Genomic DNA, 22,528 nt, shown 5'->3' with positions numbered 1-22,528 from the left:
ACACTGGTCTGAATTGCAAAAAACGGCAAGGTCTTTAAGGTCAAAATAGGCTGGGTCATGAAGGGGTTAAAGATGTGTAAAAGGTGGAGGACAAAAGTTATATAGAAAACCTGGTGAGGGGTTTCCTTTAAAGTTGAATTCTGTATTCTGATAAAGACTTAAATGTTTTGTTCCAAAAACAATACTTATCTATCCATAAGAGTACTTCAACTCCTGGGACACCACTGATCCTGATAATGGAGGTCCCAAAGTCCTTTATTAAAGGATCGGCAGTGCGCATGTGTGACCTCTGTTCTATACACTTTTTTGTGCCCATAGTAATCATTATGCATATGTATGACCACCACTCCCCTATATAGCGAATGGAGCAATGGTCATGCATGCTCCATACTGCTCCATTCACAAGAGACAGATGTTCTCCTGATTTCTGAGGTTTGCAGTGGGTAAACACCCATCGATCATACATTTGGATTGATAATAAATAATGCTGGTAGGATAACCCTTTATGATTACTTTCACTGAATTCAAAGTATTTTCAAGGCATATTAGGATCAATCCATGTGCACATTGTAATATCCCATTCACAAACAGAAGAACATTTTCTTGACAAAGAAAGAAATCTGGTGTGAGGAGCTGGCCACATACTAAGGACTATAGGACAAATGGACGTAGAGCGAGTCCACAGCTATAAGGAATACAGACTGTTTCCAGGACAGAGCTCCGGTTGCATCAATGTTGTTGTATTTTATTAGATATTTTCTTGCTGTGTTTTATTAGTAATTTGCTTGCTCGTCAGTTCGTCCTCAGGAATAAATGATTCTATTCAGTGACAGCAAGCAGAGGAAGGTGTGCGGGTTGGATCTTATATAAACCTAAAGGTACCGTCACACTTAGCGACGCTGCAGCGATACCGACAACGATCCGGATCGCTGCAGCGTCGCTGTTTGGTCGCTGGAGAGCTGTCACACAGACAGCTCTCCAGCGACCAACGATCCCGAGGTCCCCGGTAACCAGGGTAAACATCGGGTAACTAAGCGCAGGGCCGCGCTTAGTAACCCGATGTTTACCCTGGTTACCAGCGTAAAAAAACAAACAGTACATACTTACATTCAGCTGTCTGTCCCTTGCCGTCTGCTTCCTGCACTGACTGCTGGCCGTAAAGTGAAAGCACAGCACAGCCACAGCGGTGAGTCACCGCTGTGTGACTCACCGCTGTGCTGTGCTTTCACTTTCACTTTACGGCCAGCAGTCAGTGCAGGAAGCAGACGGCAAGGGACAGACAGCTGAATGTAAGTATGTAGTGTTTGTTTTTTTACGATGGTAACCAGGGTAAACATCGGGTTACTAAGCGCGGCCCTGCGCTTAGTTACCCGATGTTTACCCTGGTTACCAGTGAAGACATCGCTGAATCGGTGTCACACACACCGATTCAGCGATGTCTGCGGGGAGTCCAGCGACTAAATAAAGTTCTGGACTTTCTTCCCCGACCAGCGACAGCACAGCAGGGGCCTGATCGCTGCTGCCTGTCACACTGGACGATATCGCTAGCGAGGACGCTGCAACGTCACGGATCGCTAGCGATATCGTCTAGTGTGACGGTACCTTTAGGCCAGACAGGAGATTGCTAAAGGTACATATAACGCACTCATCCTATCAATCCCCTCTGTATCTCAAGGTCTCAAGCCATTGCACTCCCAGCCCTAGGCCCATTGTCTGGATGGGGATAGTAGAACCAGGGGAGCCGTCACCACAGGGGGTCTCACATGGAATCCCGGGTGATGGGATTATGGAATATGCTTTGTTCTTTGAGCTAAAGGTAAATATGTAAGGGGGAGGGAGACAAAGATGCCACGTGGTTAGTCAGGCAGTTGGAAGAGTGACATCGAAGGGATAATATCGAGGAAAGCGTCCTGGAGCACATTGATGGATATCCAATGGAGTTTTGGAGATTGGTTGTCAACTGGATTGGACACATGTGTTACTGTTGAAGGATCTGTCATCTGGATTTCAGAAACTTTCTTAACTGGAACTGTTGTGGCCGGACACATCGGCTTTGTTTGTGTTACCTGTCATTTGAAGAAGCCTACAGACTATATTGTTGAGAGATCCGAAATCTGTGGGCCAACCAAAAGTTGGGAGACAGTGTGTATCACTACCCTACCCGGGGAGTGGATCCTATGGACTGGGGATATTATATTTTGGCCACCTTCTTGGATTTGTTGTAAAACCATGGATGTATAGAATAAAACATAGTTAAATCAATAACCTGCCTGGGTGATCATTACAACCTACAACCTCAGATCTTCACATCCGGATCCTCTTACTCGGGGTCACATTGAAAGCTGAGCACCATAATTTCTTGCTGCACTTCTATACTATATTAAGGTTTTGACCATGGCTCTGTTAGGGCCTTATTAAATAAGCATTAACTTACAATAACCATTGCCAAGTCTAGTTGATGCCAAAGCTATAATCAAAGTGACAAGAACATAAATCTTCCACGATTTGCTTTTACTATTTTTATCGTGGCGATTCCCATACCTGCCAGTCAGGAGTTCATACATTAAGATTCCCAGTGACCAGTAGTCTGCTGAAATGTCATGACCTTTGTTCAAGATGATCTCTGGAGCTACATATTCAGGGGTTCCACAAAAGGTCCATGTTTTCTTACCAAAACCTATTTTCTTTGCAAAGCCAAAGTCAACCTGCGAAAGAAGAAGAATGTCATCAAAGCCAAGCCTTGGCAGCATGTTTGCCTCTAGACAAAAGCTAAGCCATCTGCAAATTATATTTCTTCACAGCCCATGACATAAGATCCAAGGCAGAAAATCATGAGCAGAATAGAATAAATCTGCCAGTGTTCATTCTGCATTAAATTGGAATCTTGCACAGTGATACGTAGAGTCCATATCCAAAAGCAAGCTTAGTTTTAATCAGTTTAGGGGACTCAGCAATATATACAGATGTGTTGTTCCTAACCCTTCATCTTGGGCCAGCTTAGGTTAAATGATCTGAGATGACCACTTTGAAAAATAGAAAAATAATTTAATAATTATATTTATATTATAATGTGATACTCTGCTGGGAGATGTTTTTGTTATGTGTGTATGTAGGGGGCCACGCAGTGGTTATGATCTGAATTACAGCATGACAAGACTTTTTCTAGTATATTGCCCTAATGAATTGAATTTGTATTGGAATCCTGAACTCATTTTTAGTAAAGTTAAAAGGGCTATCTGCTATATTTTTGAAGCTAATAATGGGAAGCTACCTTGGAAAAAAAAAATAATAAAAAAAAGAAGGCATGTTTTCATCGGAATCAACTCTTTGCTCTGATACTGCCAATCAACTGGGCTCTGCTATAAGTAATGATTCCTCAACCACCAATGACCTGACAGCTGTTCCCACTGATTGACTGCAGGGTCAGGAGACTGGTGGCAATGTTGGGACAGGGAGCAGATTCCAATGGTAAGGATGCTTTCTTTTTCCAGGAAAACCAAAGAAAAGAGCCACCGCACAAGTTGGTATATGTGCAACGTGTAAGAGCACGTTCACACTGTGGTCATTTCACATACAATACCCAAGAAGAAATCAAAATGAGCAAATACCCTAAAGTAAGTAAATAAGTAAATAGTAACAGTACATGGAAACAACAGGGTAGTTATCACTATTTTGATCAAAGTAGTATAAAAGCCATCTCACCACAACAAGGTGTACCCAGTCGGGACGGTCTTGTCTTAAGAATTAAATTTATAGGGTTTAAATAAATTTATTAAAACTTAATAAATAGGTAATTTACGTTTACTATTACTATTTACTATCATAAAATGATAACTGCCTTATCAGATTTTCAAATTAAATCCTGTGAAATATTAACAATATCATTAATGTTCCACTTACAAGCTTTGCGTAACCTCGATGGTCCAGAATAAGGTTCTCTGGTTTGAGATCCCTATAAATAATCCCTTTGGAATGCAAGTAAGCAAAGGCCTCAACTACACAAGCCGTATAAAACCTTGTTGTAGAATCTTCAAATGAACCTCTGGAAGAAATAGCATGCGGTCAGACATTTCATCTACATATACAGTGTATATCTAATAGAAATCACAGTCACAATGTCCAAAAGACTCACATTCAACGAAATTGCTGTTGAATGACCTTAGTACAGCGGATCTGACTGCCGAAGGTGTCAACACAATTCAGTACAATGATCAAATACTTATGCAATGAGAAATGAATTATGCAATGGGTACGGATACGGTGAACAGTGTTTATAACACAGGCCAGCATGCTATGGAAATAATAATGCTAATGATTATTTTGTATCACAGGAATAACCATTAGGGCCCCGAAAAGCATTGGATAAAAATGGATCTTTCGTCAGTAGTCGGTTGCCCCAAAAACATTCAAGAGAACACTGGACAATACTGGATTTTTTGGGGCCGAATATGCAAATCATTGGCCAAGAAAAATCAAATGCATCGCATGTTTTCTTTGAACGATTCCAAATATTCTAGGGTCAGTTGACATCTGAAGTAAATGAATGTTCATTTCACCAGAACTTTTGACGGTTGTTTGTTATGATCAAAGTTGACCACTTGATAAGCTTTAGATCTAATGTGTAGGGGATTCCAAAGATATAAAAACGTTTTGCAGTTAAAAAAATATGTATGTAAAAGCAATATATATATATATATATATATAAAGATCGATTAAAAGTTAGAGAAGAGGCCATAGTTTGGTAATTAGGGCATTTTTCTGTTTTGTTGAAGTGGACTTTTTTTGCAAAACTGAAGCCATATTGGTTGTCATCATAAAACTGACTTCCCCAAAAAGGATTTGACGACCAATGTGGCTGAACTTCCTGTTGTGATTTTTCAATCTGCTTTATAATGAAACGCTAGAAAAAAATGACTGGGAGTTTCACAACATCTGACTGGTTACCAGTATACTACATCCACGGAAAACTTGAAAATGCAAATCTGACTTAGTATACTGCACAAAGTTCATGCTCCCGGTGAGAAAGGGTTTAAGAAATATGCATTTTATTATAATTTTATTATGACACATAAAGTGCTATAGACAAGAAAATGCAATGGTTTCAACACGACAAGCGTTCACTTGAACTCATAGATGAATAGCCAACATAACACAAATGTAAATAAAGGCATACATATAGAAAATGAAACACACCCATCAATTGTTTGTGCGTTAACCAGTATGTACAGACCGCACTAGGCAACGTCATTTTCTCGTAATGAAGAGAAATACAATTGCATTCCATTTTAGTTCATATCAGCTCAATGCAACGTTACCGGGAGCTATAGACCGCCCTGCATACATGCTGGTCATACCACACAATGAGAACATACAGAGCAAAATAAGGTTCATACTTGTACACGTTTTGAATTATTCCTGCTGCTGTTTTGCTGCTTATTTGTAGTCATGCGATAGTAATTGATGGGGAAAAGAGCAGAATGCAAAGAAAAGTCATATAATTCCTTCAAGCACAAAGAGCAGACTGGTTGTAATAATGCATTGTCATTGGGCGCAGACCCATTAATTTCTCCACATTATTCTGATTCTTTTTCGCAATGATCAGAATATCATGTAAAGTAACACATCAGTCAATACATACAGAGAAGGTATTGTATCTGGCACTTTTATGACCGGCAACTATTCTTCCCAACTCCACCATACAGGGAAAGACGTGTACAGAGGATATACAGACCAGTATGAGTTAATAGTTCCGATCATGTGACTATGCAATCAAATGATCATTTCTTTTCCTAGCAAAATGTATTGCCGTAAGACTTCTGGTTATACTGTATTGGGATCTTATCTGATCATGTGACCAGTTGTCACATAATCGGTAATGATGAGCGAATATACTCGTTACTTGAGTTTTCCGAGCATGGTCGGGTGTTCTCAGAGTATTTTGGGTGTGCTTGTATATAATGTTTGTGTCACCGAAGCTGCATGGTTTGCGACTGCTAGACAGCCTGAATACATGCAGGGATTGCCTGTTCATTAGGGAATCCCCACATGTATTCAGGCTGTCTAGCAGCCGCAAATTATGCAGCTGCAGCGACTCAAACATAATCTCTGAGCATGCCCCAAATTCTCAGAGAACACCCAAGCATGCTCAGAAAACTCGAGTAGCGGGCACACTCACTCATCACTAATAATCGGACTTTTCAACGATGTCATGGGTATAACCAGAAAGCGGGCAGCGATGTTGCCCACTCACTACACACTGAAACTGGGTACACAGGGGCAATTACCTCTATTTTATTGGCTTTAGATACTTTACATGGTTTCCCTGCCAGCACTTTATCACCCCTGAACGATGCATTTATGTGCGAAACGCGCGTCGGTAACACTTTCCTGCTTGTAAAGCAATGAATATTTAACATTTTTTATATATGGGAACACATACCTGTTTACTGGATGGCTTCAGAGTGCTGGTATTTGTATATATTTTTGTTACTAGAACTATATATAAGTAGCATACTTTATTTTGTCCCTGCCATACCTCTCATTTTTACTTTTTATATATGTGCATAAAATATTATCTATTGTCAATTTTTGAAGCACGTAGTAGTATTCTTTATAAAAGTTCTTTGGCTTACTATGGTAATTATTTATCAATTTACAGTATATAGGATGTATATTATGATTGTGTAGGATATCGACATCTTTCTCCTAGGTGTACCCGTTGTTAGCCTTAACTATGTTGTCTCGTTACATATATACAGTATATATTACATACATTTTCACTTGGCTTGTGAAAACGTTTCTTTTTATTGGGGTTATTTATAGTTATGCTTTTTAGCGCAATTACATGGATTGTGGTTTAAGGAGTTTTTCCCACTATTTAAAGCGTTATTCCCATGTTTTTACAAAAAGTATTGCTTACTGCACATTGCCTAGTTCTAGCAGTGGTGGCCAAATATGCACAGTGCTTACAAGCTCTTCGCAATAGGTCATGTAAGTGCTGCTCTGGTGCTAGCTGGGATAGCTGGAGGGAAATCCCAGCTCCTAATTTGGTAGCTTCTGTGTATTGTGCTTCTATGATCCTGTAGAGGCAAAACTGCTTCACAGTACAGTATTGAAGCACACACAGTTTGGATCAAAGATGCAACAATGCCACTGGTCCAAACTGTCAATCAAAGGTAAGTGCACTCCTCCCACTAGGCAGGAAGCTGGGAGGTTGGGGTGCGTTTCTGCAGAAAATAATGGGAATAACCCTTTAATGTTGCATTAGCCATTGTACCTGAAAAAGGGTCAATGTTGGGTTTGTTGCTTACAGGTCTTCGTAAAACAGTAGCATACAGTATTGTTCATATGACCTGGGTAGGGTCTGGCACAGAGTACATACCTGTCCCTGAGAATAGTCCAAAGCTCCCCACCTAGACAGGCTTCCATCAACATGTACAAATACTTGCTGTCCTTAAATGTTCTGTATAACCTGAAAGATTAAACATTATGTTATTCATTTATACAGCCTGTCAGCAACGACCCCCCAAACTATCAGTAGGGACATGACATTGACATGACATGTCACCTGCAGCCATAAGGTGAACGTGTCTTTGGAAAAAAACTCCATCTCATAAATTTGACCTTGACCATCATGAAATGGATATTTGTCCCTGGCCTTTACTAGTCGCCTATCTTTGAGCCATCCTGATGCATTATATGGGGCACATCTCTTACCTTACAATGAAGTCAGAGTGAGCACTTTGCATTATCTGTTTCTCGGATCGAATGTGTTCCTGTTGCCTTGTGTCCACTATGTGTCGCTTTTTAAGGATCTTCATTGCAAATGTTTTGGATTCTTCACTTTTCAGCTGTACCTGTAAGGGGGAACGTCCAATAAGATATTGGTAAATTCCTTGCACAACCATAATATACACAGAAAACTATGGAACATTAAAAAGTTAATCTTTACGATGGGGACTCTGTAATTTCAATAGGACCAAGTAAATTCTCTTCCTAAGGCTTGAGTCAGAGTAGCGTATGGCATCTGATGAGGGAGCATCAAATGCAATATGTTAATGACCCTTGGCTCCAGCTCTGCTGCGAGTATTTTTGTCAGTGCGCTGTGCTGTGCTCTGCTCTGCTCCTCTCGCATGCAGATTTTATAGAGAGAGGAAATGACCAGGTCAGGAACAGCTGCAAGAGAGAATCACAGCACAAGTGTGGAGGAGACAGAGAAACTAATTTCTCCATCGCCTCCATTGCCTGTCTTGGCGCATATTGGACTGTACTGGCATGATGTCCGGTGTTTCATACTCACAAATAGATTTGTATGGGAGCGAGTGAGCCAAGTCTCGCTGCCAATCACAGCATGCTGCGATTGTTCTCTATTGCCGAATCGGCATGACAATATAATCGCTGATCCTTACTGCCCCGTTGGGCCGAGTGCTATGCTATGTTTTATCACATAGCACTTGGTCATATTATACACTAGTGTTACCCCGGCCTAAATAGTATAATGCTATGCAGGGTTCCATCATTACCAGACACCTGGCCAGACCAATCTGGATCATTTGTCCTTTGAGTGAGAGGTGCTGGAATCTGTCCAGAGCAGGACATAGAGGAACACCATGTTACAAACTTCTGAAGTCCCGTATAGCACACTTGAGAAGTGTAAACTAAGGAGGTGAGTGATCCCATGCAATAGAACATTGCTGGTTGCATGGCTGTTTTTTCATTAGAAAAATACTTCACTGGTAATTGAGTTGTGCAGGACCTGCCATGTGTCAGAAATATTTATTTTTAACTGTTCTAAGTGCTTTTCTGTTTCTGTGCTTCTCCATTCCTGAGATATGGCCCCCTCTTCTTTTTTTTGCCTCGTATGGAAAATTAGACTTATTAGCAAATGGGTATGATCCTCATGAAGATGCCTGCAGAGAAGAGTGGAAGATCATGCGCTCTTGGCCTATAGCTAGATTCACAAACCAAGAAGAAGGAGCCATATCTCAGGAACAGTGAGATGCAGAAACCAAAAAACACCCTCAGATTCAGGAGAATGGCTGCATTTAGATCAGGTAAAAACAAGATTACATATTTATGATAAGTGACAGGTATTCCTCCATGAGTTCTTCACAATTATGAAAGTTATCACCTATCCATCGTATATAGGCTCTGAAATGTCCAGTATAAATGGAATGGATTCATTGTTTTTAGGACTACCAGAGATATTGGAGCACTGCTTCTCCCCAATCTGATAGAGAATGAAAGTGAGACTCCTGTTCACAGGATAGTGGGGATGCCAGACGTTGGATATCCATCGGCCTGCAATGTTGGGAATGAACTGAGCCTGACCTCATAATAATGGAGTCACTCTGCCTCCATTTGTGCCAGTTAGCAAAAAGATCTGTTCTGGGTATGAATTCCCCCTTGTATGTTCGTAAAATGGAACTCCATAATGGACATGTGAACATAGCCTAAATAAGTAGTACACATAAGACCTGATTCACCAAGACCGATGTTGTTCACCGTCACCGCCAATCTTAATGAGGAGATGTGATTGAGTCAGACACTCCCGATTCATGAAGAGGCACAAACCTCAGGGAACACCTTGGCACAAATCCTACCCCATTTTCTGCAGGAGTAAGACTTATGCCGTAGTGAACCCTGCTGCTCATCATAATTTTGATGAGCGTCGGTCCCCATGGCCCCACCCCAGCTCTGACCACTTTGTCGAAGCTGGGCAAAAATGGTAAAGAATGACAAAAGTTGCTATATTTTACGCAGCCTTGAGTTTCTCCAAAATGTTGTGACATTTCAAAGCTTTTTATGCCAAGGTAAAAGCTTTAATGTCCCGACCCATGAGATATAATGCTTCTTCTATATTACACCGCGGATTTTCACTGTGTACATTCAATTTGTAGTAAATTTGCCACAGTATTACGCATCGGTAACTGGCAAATGCTTTGATATAACTGCATTACTAAAAAGGCTTTATTTCAGATTAAGTCTGGCCCAGCATTGTGTGTGCATCCCCAATAATTAACAATTTAGTGAATTTAAACTGTATAATTAGAAATTAGTCAATTCTGCCCCTCATCTGAACAGCACACATGGTGACTCCTCTACACACGTAATAATTTTATACATTATGATTATAGTTTTATTAATGCCGTATTCTTGATAGGTTTCCATGCTACCATCAGCTCAGTCTCATGACTTTGTCTCAAATGTCCCCTGGCAGGAGACAGCGCGGCTCAGTCACAGAGCAACCGGATCAGGGTTAACCTTTGAAATTAGACCCAAGCAGCGCCCAGAATCTCCTTGATACTTCTAGGTTTTCCTACTTCTATTAAAACTTATTTCTAAGTAAGAGGACATGAAGAGTAATATGTCCTTGAAATGTATTCAAGAATAAATCAGATTTTACAATACAAACTGCTCATAATATTGAAAGGTCCAGTAGAGAAAAAAGGCAGCACTCACCGTACCGATCCAAAATAAGACCAGTGGAACGCTTGCAGCGCGAAATGACCATAGTCCTTTTGTTGTCTCCATCTCTTCTCCCCGCTGCTATGTGAAATTCCGCTTTTCAATAAAGAATCACGATCGGTATGATGAGTGCTGCCTTTTTTCTCTACTGGAGATTCCCGTTGCACTGTTTATTCGGCAAGAACCTTGATTACCGCGTGATGTTGTACCTCTCGAATTGCTGTTCAGCCAGGTATATTGAGGCCGACATTTGGTCCTGGTGCCGGGTCCTACTGCTTTTTCTACCCACTAATGATAATATTGAACAAATTCTGCAGACCTGATGAGGGTGGTATACTGTACTCACTCCAAAGATTCATGTCCAAATGGCTTCACATTCTTGATATTAAAATTAATATTTTACTTTAGCCCAGCTGCTCATTGCAATATAAGAAGTGTCAATTTTCATAAAACATTATTCAGCAATTCTGACATGGATTTTCAAAGTAAGAACACCAGTCTAATCAAGTCTAAGAGATATATTTGACCCCTTGTTTATGCAGCCAATTTCATTTTTTTTTTAATTTAACTTTTTTTTTTACAAAGCACCATACCTTTTTTATTTTTCTGTCAAAATAGCTATATGAGGACTTTTTTATTTGCAAGATTAAAGATTAATTGTAGTTTTGAATGACACATGTCACATTCATTTTACCATATAATTAATGTACTAGAAAACTTTAAAATTTATTTTTTATGGCGTTCATTGTATGGTAAAAATGATCTTGCAATACGATTCTTTCCTTCAGTACAGTTTTGGCCATAACAAACTTGTTTAGATTTATTTTTATCATTTTAGCTGTTTTAAAAATTCTGAATTTTGTAAAAATAAAAATATATATTTTTCTGTTGATGGAGTGGCAGAGGTCTTCTTTTTGCATGTCAAACTATAGTTTTGAATGCTACATATTTTGGTCACTTTTTATTAGATTTTTTTGTGGGATATGCAGAAAGCAAAATAACAGATCGGCACCCTCCAAATGTGTCACAGGAATGTGGGGGAAAACTACCTGGAATGGACATCCTGATAGGATCTTATATGCTAAGGTCAGTGATTGACAGCATCATTTAAGGGGTTAACAGCAGAGATCAGATTTGATAACGCTCAAATAAATTGCTGCTGTTATTGTAGCACAGCTGGTATCTATTCTGACTGACAGCCAGCTCAGCACTGATGCACTGCAGAGAGGCTGTCAGTCAGTGCCGGGGACGTGGTTACAGCCGCTGCTCACGATGTATCAAGGGATACTTTCAAAAGATTTATCAATTCAATCAAGGTCACCAATGCTTTATGTTTCCCAAGCATAGAAGTCTAAGATAGTGCCCGAGCCTAATAAATGGAACAGGCTTTGCTAAATTTAGCTTCTCAATATTCAAATGTATTCATCTATTTATATCTTCCTATGTGAATATCACTGAGGATTAGTATTAGTTGCAGCTAAATATTGGATCAGCAAAGCTTCTATGAGATCCCCATCTGCTTATGTGATCGGACTCTTCTACATGTAGCAGACATTATGTATGTTTACAAGGGAATCACCGCAGTTAAGACTTTGATGGTGAAATGTTGAGCAAGTGTTACATGATGCTGAGGATTTCCCTTGGATCATGTCTTTAAAAATAGAATATAAAGGCACAGATGATTGGCCTCGGGGAGACCAAAACATCCAACACCGCGGAGACACCATCACGTGTTTCTCAACGCAGTGATTCCAGAACACTGCCCCCATCCCTTATGGGAAATATGCAGATGCATGTAAAGAAGCTGCAGAGACACCATCACGTGTTTCTCGACGCAAGCAGTGAATAGCCAGGCCTTTCCCCGGGAAGGAACAACCACGGGAAGGGCAGCATCCTATGAAGGAAAGCCACCTATGCCAAGCATGGTATCCATCCACAGACAGCTGTTTCGGGGTTTTTGCCCCTCATCAGTGTGGAGTAGGAATCTGGCTATTAGGAGCAGTGCCTAGTAAAAAGGCTATAAAGGCACAGATGATTGGCCTCGGGGAGACCAAAACATCCAACACCGCGGAGACACCATCACATGTTTCTCAACGCAGTGATTCCAGAACACTGCCCCCATCCCTTATGGGAAATATGCAGATGCATGTAAAGAAGCTGCGGAGACACCATCACGTGTTTCTTGACGCAAGCAGTGAATAGCCAGGCCTTTCCCCGGGAAGGAACAACCACGGGAAGGGCAGCATCCTATGAAGGAAAGCCACCTATGCCAAGCATGGTATCCATCCACAGACAGCTGTTTCGGGGTTTTTGCCCCTCATCAGTGTGGAGTAGGAATCTGGCTATTAGGAGCAGTGCCTAGTAAAAAGGCTATAAAGGCACAGATGATTGGCCTCGGGGAGACCAAAACATCCAACACTGCGGAGACACCATCACGTGTTTCTCAACGCAGTGATTCCAGAACACTGCCCCCATCCCTTATGGGAAATATGTAGATGCATAATAATAATAATAATTTTTATTTATATAGCGCCAACATATTCCGCAGCGCTTTACAAATTATAGAGGGGACTTGCACAGACAATAGACATTACAGCATAACAGGAATACAGTTCAAAACAGATACCAGGAGGAATGAGGGCCCTGCTCGCAAGCTTACAAACTATGAGGAAAAGGGGAGACACGAGAGGTGGATGGTAACAAATGCTATAGTTATTCGGACCAGCCATAGTGTAAGGCTCGGGTGTTCATGTAAAGCTGCATGAACCAGTTAACCGCCTAAGTATGTAACAGTACAGACACAGAGGGCTATTACCTGCATAAAGTGAATGAGAACAATTTTTTTTTTTTTTTTAAATAGGCCACACAGGGATCCTTACATTAATGCATTGAGGCGGTAGGCCAGTCTGAACAAATGAGTTTTTAGGGCACGCTTAAAACTGTGGGGATTGGGGATTAATCGCATTAACCTAGGTAGTGCATTCCAAAGAATCGGCGCAGCACGTGTAAAGTCTTGGAGACGGGAGTGGGAGGTTCTGATTATTGAGGATGCTAACCTGAGGTCATTAGCGGAGCGGAGGGCACGGGTAGGGTGGTAGACCGAGACCAGAGAGGAGATATAGGGTGGTGCTGAGCCATGGAGTGCTTTGTGGATGAGGGTAGTAGTTTTGTACTGGATTCTGGAGTGGATGGGTAACCAGTGTAATGACTGGCACAAGGTAGAGGCATCGGTGTACCGATTGGTGAGGAATATGATCCTGGCAGCAGCATTCAGGACAGATTGGAGCGGGGAGAGTTTGGTAAGAGGGAGGCCGATTAGTAGAGAGTTACAATAGTCCAGACGAGAATGAATAAGTGAAACAGTAAGAGTTTTTGCAGAGTTGAAAGTAAGAAAAGGGCGAATTCTAGAAATGTTTTTGAGATGCAGATAAGAAGAGCGAGCCAGTGATCGGATGTGGGGGGTGAATGAAAGGTCAGAATCAAGGATGACCCCAAGGCAGCGGGCATGTTGCTTTGGAGTAATGGTGGAACCGCACACGGAGATGGCAATGTCAGGCAAAGGTAGTTTAGTAGAAGGAGAGAACACGAGGAGTTCAGTTTTTGACAGGTTTAGTTTCAGATAGAGGGAGGACATGATGTTAGAGACAGCGGTAAGACAATCACTGGTGTTTTCTAATAAGGCAGGCGAGATATCAGGAGCAGAAGTGTATAATTGGGTGTTATCAGCATAGAGATGGTACTGGAAACCAAATCTACTGATTGTTTGTCCAATAGGGGCAGTATACAAAGAGAAGAGAAGGGGGCCTAGGACTGATCCTTGAGGAACCCCAACAGTAAGGGGAAGGTGAGAGGAGGAGGAACCAGCAAAACATACAGTGAAGGATCGGTCAGAGAGATAGGAGGAGAACCAGGAGAGAACGGTGTCCTTGAGGCCGATGGAGCGGAGCATAGTGAGGAGGAGCTGATGATCCACAGTAAGAAGCTGCGGAGACACCATCACGTGTTTCCATGTGGATGGATACCATGCTTGGCATAGGTGGCTTTCCTTCATAGGATGCTGCCCTTCCCGTGGTTGTTCTTTCCCGGTGAAAGGCCTGGCTATTCACTGCTTGCGTCGAGAAACACGTGATGGTGTCTCCGCAGCTTCTTTACATGCATCTGCATATTTCCCATAAGGGATGGGGGCAGTGTTCTGGAATCACTGCGTTGAGAAACACGTGATGGTGTCTCCGCGGTGTTGGATGTTTTGGTCTCTCCGAGGCCAAGCATCTGTGCCTTTATAGCCTTTTTACTAGGCACTGCTCCTAATAGCCAGATTCCTACTCCACACTGATGAGGGGCAAAAACCCCGAAACAGCTGTCTGTGGATGGATACCATGCTTGGCATAGGTGGCTTTCTGTTGTGAATTCTGTGGCAGAGCTCCCTCCTGTGGTCACAAGTGGTACTTCGGCTGATTCTCTCTATGAGCTTCCGTTGGTGGAGGAAAGTGGTACTGCGGCTTCTGAGTTTCCTTCCTCAGGTGATGTGGTGAAGTCGTTAGGTGCTGCTCTATTTAACTCCACCTAGTGCTTTGATCCTGGCTTCCAGTCAATGTTCTAGTATTGGACTTGCTTCCTCCTGGATCGTTCCTGTGGCCTGCTGCTCTGCATAGCTAAGTTCCGCTTTTGTTATTTTTGTTTGCTGTTTTTTCTGTCCAGCTTGCTTATTTGTTTTTTTCTTGCTTGCTGGAAGCTCTGGGACGCAGAGGGTGTACCTCCGTACCGTTAGTCGGTACGGAGGGTCTTTTTGCCCCCTTTGCGTGGTTGTTTGTAGGGTTTTGTGTTGACCGCAAAGTTACCTTTCCTATCCTCGCTCTGTTCAGAAAGTCGGGCCTCACTTTGCTAAATCTATTTCATCTCTGCGTTTGTCTTTTCATCTTACTCACAGTCATTATATGTGGGGGGCTGCCTTTTCCTTTGGGGTATTTCTCTGAGGCAAGGTAGGCTTATTTTCTATCTTCAGGCTAGCTAGTTTCTCAGGCTGTGCCGAGTTGCATAGGGAGCGTTAGGCGCAATCCACGGCTGCCTTTAGTGTGGATGGAGAGGATTAGGCATTGCGGTCAGCAGAGTTCCCACGTCTCAGAGCTCGTTCTATGTTTTTGGGTTATTGTCAGGTCACTGTATGTGCTCTGACTTCTATGTCCATTGTGGTACTGAATTACCTAATCATAACAGCTTTCCTTCATAGGATGCTGCCCTTCCCGTCGTTGTTCCTTCCCGGGGAAAGGCCTGGCTATTCACTGTTGTGAATTCTGTGGCTGAGTTCACTTCTGTGGTCACAAGTGGTATTGCAGTCTCTGGGCTTCCTCCCTCAGGTGTTTTGGTGAGCTCGTTGGCTGCCTTGCTATTTAGCTCCACCTGAGTCTGTCTTCCTTGCTCCTTGTCAATGTTCCAGTGTTGGATCTGAGCTACTGCATCTTTCCTTGGGCCTGCTGCTCTGCTAGATAAGTGCTTCTAGTTTGTTTTCTGTTTTTTCTGTCCAGCTTGCTATTGTCTTTTGCTGGAAGCTCTGAGAAGCAGAGGGGTGCACCGCCGTGCTGTTAGTTCGGCACGGTGGGTCTTTTTGCCCCTTTGCGTGGTTTTCGTTTTAGGGTTTTTTGTAGACTGCATAGTTCTCTTTGCTATCCTCGCTCTGTCTAGAATATCGGGCCTCACTTTGCTGAATCTATTTCATTCCTACGTTTGTCTTTTCATCTTGCTAACAGTCATTATATGTGGGGGGCTGCCTATTCCTTTGGGGTATTTCTCTGAGGTAAGTCAGGCTTGTATTTCTATCTTCAGGCTAGTCAGCTCCTCAGGCAGTGCCGAGTTGCATAGGTAGTTGTTAGGCGCAATCCACTGCTGCTTATAGTTGTGTGAGGATAGATCAGGTACTGCAGTCTACAGAGATTCCACGTCTCAGAGCTCGTCCTATTGTTTTTGGTTATTGCCAGATCTCTGTATGTGCGCTGATTACTGCACACTGTGTTGCCTGATTGCCAGCCATAACAGTACAAGGAGCCAAACCAATGATTCCCAATAGAGGGAAAAAAGAAATCCTGACATCATTTTTTTTTCTTAGCTCTGTCTTCAGTCTTTTTTTTCCCCTAGACATTAGAGTGCTTCAGGACACAGCTGTGGACATGGATATTCAGGCTCTGTGCTCCTCAATGGATAATCTCGTTGTAAATGTACAAAAGATTCAAGATACTATTGATCAGAAATCGATGCTAGAACCAAGAATTCCGATTCCTGATTTGTTTTTTGGTGACAGAACTAAGTTCCTGAGCTTCAGAAATAATTGTAAGCTATTTTTGGCCTTGAAACCTCATTCTTCTGGTAATCCTATTCAACAGGTTTTGATTATTATTTCTTTTTTGCGCGGCGACCCACAGGACTGGGCGTTTTCTCTTGCACCAGGAGATTCTGCATTGAGTAATGTTGATGCATTTTTCCTGGCGCTCGGATTGCTTTACGATGAGCCTAATTCAGTGGATCAGGCTGAGAAAAATCTGCTGGCTTTATGCCAGGGTCAGGATGATGTAGAAGTATATTGTCAGAAATTTAGGAAATGGTCAGTACTTACTCTGTGGAATGAATCTGCACTAGCGGCTTTGTTCAGAAAGGGTCTCTCTGAAGCTCTTAAGGATGTAATGGTGGGATTTCCTATGCCTGCTGGTTTGAATGAGTCTATGTCCTTGGCCATTCAGATCGGTCGTCGCTTGCGCGAGCGTAAATCTGTGCACCATCTGGCGGTACTGCCTGAGAGTAAACCTGAGCCTATGCAGTGCGACAGGACTATGACTAAAGTAGAACGGCAAGAACACAGACGTCTGAACAGACTGTGTTTCTATTGTGGTGATTCTACTCATGCTATTTCTAATTGTCCTAAACGCACTAGGTGGTTCGATAGCTCTGCCGTTATTGGTACTGTACAGTCCAAATTCCTTTTGTCCATTACCTTAATGTGCTCTTTGTCATCGTATTCTGTCATGGCGTTTGTGGATTCAGACGCTGCCCTGAATCTGATGGATTTGGATTATGCTAAACGTTGTGGATTTTTCTTGGAGCCTTTGCGGTGTCCTATTCCGTTGAGAGGAATTGATGCTACACCTTTGGCCAAGAATAAGCCTCAGTACTGGGCCCAGCTGACCATGTGCATGGCTCCTGCACATCAGGAAGTTATTCGCTTTCTGGTACTGCATAATTTGCATGATGTGGTCGTGTTGGGGTTGCCATGGCTACAAACCCATAATCCAGTATTGGATTGGAACTCTATGTCGGTAACCAGCTGGGGTTGTCAGGGAGTACATGGTGATGTTCCATTTTTGTCTATTTCGTCATCCATTCCTTCTGACATCCCAGAGTTCTTGTCGGACTTTCAGGATGTATTTGAAGAGTCCAAGTCTGATGCCCTACCTCCGCATAGGAATTGTGATTGTGCTATCGATTTGATTCCTGGTAGTAAATTCCCTAAGGGTCGTTTATTTAATTTGTCCGTACCTGAACACACCGCTATGCGCAGTTATGTGAAGGAGTCCCTGGAGAAGGGACATATTCGCCCATCGTCGTCACCATTGGGAGCAGGGTTCTTTTTTGTAGCCAAGAAGGATGGTTCGCTAAGACCGTGTATTGATTACCGCCTTCTTAATAAGATCACTGTTAAGTTTCAGTATCCCTTGCCATTGATTTCTGACTTGTTTGCTCGGATTAAGGGGGCTAGTTGGTTTACTAAGATTGATCTTCGTGGTGCGTATAATCTGGTGAGAATCAGGCAGGGAGATGAATGGAAAACGGCATTTAATACGCCCGAGGGTCATTTTGAGTATCTGGTGATGCCGTTCGGACTTGCCAATGCTCCATCTGTTTTTCAGTCTTTTATGCATGACATTTTCCGTGAGTATCTGGATAAATTCTTGATTGTTTACTTGGATGACATTTTGATCTTCTCAGATGATTGGGAGTCTCATGTGAAGCAAGTCAGAATGGTTTTCCAGGTACTGCGTGCTAATTCCTTGTTCGTGAAGGGATCAAAGTGTCTCTTCGGTGTGCAGAAAGTTTCATTTTTGGGGTTCATCTTTTCCCCTTCTACTATCGAGATGGATCCGGTTAAGGTTCAGGCCATCCAGGATTGGACTCAGCCGACATCTCTAAAAAGTCTGCAGAAATTCCTGGGCTTTGCTAATTTTTATCGTCGCTTCATCTGTAATTTTTCTAGCATTGCCAGACCATTGACCGATTTGACCAAGAAGGGTGCTGATTTGGTTAATTGGTCTTCTGCTGCCGTGGAAGCTTTTCAGGAGTTGAAGCGTCGTTTTTGCTGTGCCCCTGTGTTGTGTCAACCTGATGTTTCTCTTCCGTTCCAGGTCGAGGTTGATGCTTCTGAGATTGGTGCAGGGGCGGTTTTGTCACAGAGAGGTTCTGGTTGCTCAGTGTTCAAACCATGTGCTTTCTTTTCCAGGAAATTTTCTGCTGCTGAGCGTAATTATGATGTGGGCAACCGAGAGTTGCTGGCCATGAAGTGGGCATTCGAGGAGTGGCGTCATTGGCTTGAGGGTGCTAAGCATCGCGTGGTGGTATTGACTGATCATAAGAACTTGACTTATCTCGAGTCTGCCAAGCGCTTGAATCCTAGACAGGCCCGTTGGTCGTTATTTTTTGCTCGTTTTGATTTTGTGATTTCATACCTTCCGGGCTCTAAAAATGTGAAGGCGGATGCTCTGTCTAGGAGTTTTGTGCCCGACTCTCCGGGGTTATCTGAGCCGGCGAGTATCCTCAAGGAAGGAGTCATTGTGTCTGCCATCTCCCCTGATTTGCGGAGAGTGTTGCAGAAATTTCAGGCTAATAAACCTGATCGTTGTCCGGCCGAGAAACTGTTCGTCCCTGATAGGTGGACTAGTAAAGTTATCTCTGAACTTCATTGTTCGGTGCTGGCCGGTCATCCAGGAATCTTTGGTACCAGGGAGTTGGTTGCTAGATCTTTCTGGTGGCCATCTCTGTCACGGGATGTGCGTGCTTTTGTGCAGTCCTGTGGAATTTGTGCTAGGGCTAAGCCCTGCTGTTCACGTGCCAGTGGGTTGCTTTTGCCCTTGCCGGTCCCGAAGAGGCCTTGGACACATATTTCGATGGATTTCATTTCTGACCTTCCCGTTTCTCAAAAAATGTCGGTCATTTGGGTGGTCTGTGATCGCTTTTCTAAAATGGTCCATCTGGTGCCCTTGGTTAAATTGCCTTCCTCCTCTGATTTGGTGCCTTTGTTCTTCCAGCATGTGGTTCGTTTACATGGCATTCCTGAGAATATTGTTTCTGACAGAGGTTCCCAGTTTGTCTCGAGGTTCTGGCGAGCCTTTTGTGGTAGGATGGGCATTGACCTATCTTTCTCCTCGGCCTTCCATCCTCAGACTAATGGCCAGACCGAACGAACCAATCAGACCTTGGAAACATATCTGAGATGTTTTGTTTCCGCTGACCAGGATGATTGGGTGTCATTTTTGCCGTTGGCTGAGTTCGCCCTTAATAATCGGGCCAGCTCGGCTACCTTGGTCTCTCCATTTTTCTGCAATTCTGGGTTCCATCCTCGTTTCTCTTCAGGACAGGTTGAGTCTTCGGACTGTCCTGGTGTGGATTCTGTGGTGGACAGGTTGCAGCAGATCTGGACTCAGGTAGTGGACAATTTGACCTTGTCCCAGGAGAAGGCTCAGCTTTTCGCTAATCGCAGACGCCGTGTGGGACCCCGACTTCGTGTTGGGGATTTGGTTTGGTTATCTTCTCGTCATATTCCTATGAAGGTTTCCTCTCCTAAATTTAAACCTCGTTTTATTGGTCCGTATAGGATTTCTGAGATTCTCAATCCGGTGTCTTTTCGTCTGACCCTCCCAGACTCCTTTTCCATACATAATGTATTCCATAGGTCGTTGTTGAGGAGATACGTGGCACCTATGGTTCCATCTGTGGAGCCTCCTGCCCCTGTTTTGGTGGAGGGGGAATTGGAGTATATTGTGGAGAAGATTTTGGATTCTCGTGTCTCTAGACGGAAACTCCAGTATCTGGTCAAATGGAAGGGTTATGCTCAGGAAGATAATTCCTGGGTTTTTGCCTCTGATGTCCATGCCCCAGATCTTGTTCGTGCCTTTCATGTGGCTCATCCTGGTAGGCCTGGGGGTTCTGGTGAGGGTTCGGTGACCCCTCCTCAAGGGGGGGGTACTGTTGTGAATTCTGTGGCTGAGTTCACTTCTGTGGTCACAAGTGGTATTGCAGTCTCTGGGCTTCCTCCCTCAGGTGTTTTGGTGAGCTCGTTGGCTGCCTTGCTATTTAGCTCCACCTGAGTCTGTCTTCCTTGCTCCTTGTCAATGTTCCAGTGTTGGATCTGAGCTACTGCATCTTTCCTTGGGCCTGCTGCTCTGCTAGATAAGTGCTTCTAGTTTGTTTTCTGTTTTTTCTGTCCAGCTTGCTATTGTCTTTTGCTGGAAGCTCTGAGAAGCAGAGGGGTGCACCGCCGTGCTGTTAGTTCGGCACGGTGGGTCTTTTTGCCCCTTTGCGTGGTTTTCGTTTTAGGGTTTTTTGTAGACTGCATAGTTCTCTTTGCTATCCTCGCTCTGTCTAGAATATCGGGCCTCACTTTGCTGAATCTATTTCATTCCTACGTTTGTCTTTTCATCTTGCTAACAGTCATTATATGTGGGGGGCTGCCTATTCCTTTGGGGTATTTCTCTGAGGTAAGTCAGGCTTGTATTTCTATCTTCAGGCTAGTCAGCTCCTCAGGCAGTGCCGAGTTGCATAGGTAGTTGTTAGGCGCAATCCACTGCTGCTTATAGTTGTGTGAGGATAGATCAGGTACTGCAGTCTACAGAGATTCCACGTCTCAGAGCTCGTCCTATTGTTTTTGGTTATTGCCAGATCTCTGTATGTGCGCTGATTACTGCACACTGTGTTGCCTGATTGCCAGCCATAACAATTCACTGCTTGCATCGAGAAACACGTGATGGTGTCTCCGCAGCTTCTTTACATGCATTTAAAAATAGAATGACCACATATCTCAGTTCTCTTCTTTCATGTCTTTGGTAAGATGCAGCCCGGAACAAGATATGTGTGAACTAGAGGTGTTATTCCACGCGACAACCTCAACCGAGCCCGCGAGGTTCCTAAACGAAGTGTATTACTATCATTTACATATGAGATTGTGTATACATAGCCAATGACATCGTGGGTGATGTGTTATACATGAAATAGGAGGTAATGTGGATGGAAAAGGTTTTCATGTTCCTTAGAGGGGTTGGCCACTTTATTTCTATTACAACAGATGTGTTGGGGAAATGATTTTATGTCACTTACTAATACATAAGTATTTTATTCTCTCCTCCTGCTCTTGTTATTACAGCTGTCCTCACAGACTGCACAGTTCCCCTTATATAAAATAGAGGAGCAAGTGACCAGGTGGTCCATCAGTCTCCTCTAATTGTAAAACAGTTTAGTGGAGGATGTTGAGCACCAGTCTGGTCACTCGCTCCTCCATCGTTTTGAAAACAGGAGGAAGTCCGCGGGAGTACAAGAGGAGAACCTGTAATACTTATGTATTGGTAAGTGCCACAAAATTAAGTCCCCAATATATTTGGTAAAATAAAAAAGTGGAGAACCCTGTTAAAGGAACCTATCAAATGATTTATGCTACCCAAAACAATTGCAGCCAGGTATGTTTCCCTCTGAAATACTTTGTCGTTCCTGAGAACAAATAGTTTAAAGGTTCGGCCAGGGACCACAGACATGAGACAAGGCAAGTCCAACACAACCCCTGGCGGCGTTTAACTGACAAGCCTTTTTTATGTGTCTACATAGGGATAGGCTTGCCAATCACCTAGAGTGGTGCGAGAAGTCGGCCGGGGCAGTACCAGACTAGTCTAGATCTTTAAACTATGTTTTCTCTGAAATTCCCCCATAATTTATGCAGCTAGGCTTTGATACTTGTTGCCCATGGTTTGGACACCATGAATTGCTGGACAGGTTCACTTTAAAGGAGTTAATACATTTTAATCAATAGACCTTGGAA

General features: G+C 43.0%; 1 protein-coding gene across 6 annotated transcripts in view; it reads right to left on the bottom strand.

Annotated features, from left to right (window-relative positions):
• Positions 1–22,528, bottom strand: part of PRKG1 (protein kinase cGMP-dependent 1) — a 1,430,268-nt gene that overhangs the window by 31,093 nt on the left and 1,376,647 nt on the right. For 2 of the 6 annotated variants that reach the window (XM_069753538.1, XM_069753536.1), the window contains exons 11-15: positions 7,717–7,856; positions 7,382–7,471; positions 5,394–5,429; positions 3,901–4,042; positions 2,542–2,705 (exon numbers count right to left, since the gene is read on the bottom strand). In XM_069753538.1, the coding sequence (XP_069609639.1) occupies positions 2,542–2,705; positions 3,901–4,042; positions 5,394–5,429; positions 7,382–7,471; positions 7,717–7,856 (572 nt within the window). Of the gene's footprint in view, positions 1–2,541; positions 2,706–3,900; positions 4,043–5,393; positions 5,433–7,381; positions 7,472–7,716; positions 7,857–22,528 lie in introns of all 6 variants that reach the window. The other 4 variants (XM_069753540.1, XM_069753535.1, XM_069753539.1 and 1 more) reach the window with 2 other exon arrangements.

Source organism: Ranitomeya imitator, chromosome 2, assembly GCF_032444005.1.
Source record: "Ranitomeya imitator isolate aRanImi1 chromosome 2, aRanImi1.pri, whole genome shotgun sequence".
NCBI lineage: Eukaryota > Metazoa > Chordata > Amphibia > Anura > Dendrobatidae > Ranitomeya > Ranitomeya imitator.
This window is presented reverse-complemented; position numbering and strand designations above follow the sequence as displayed.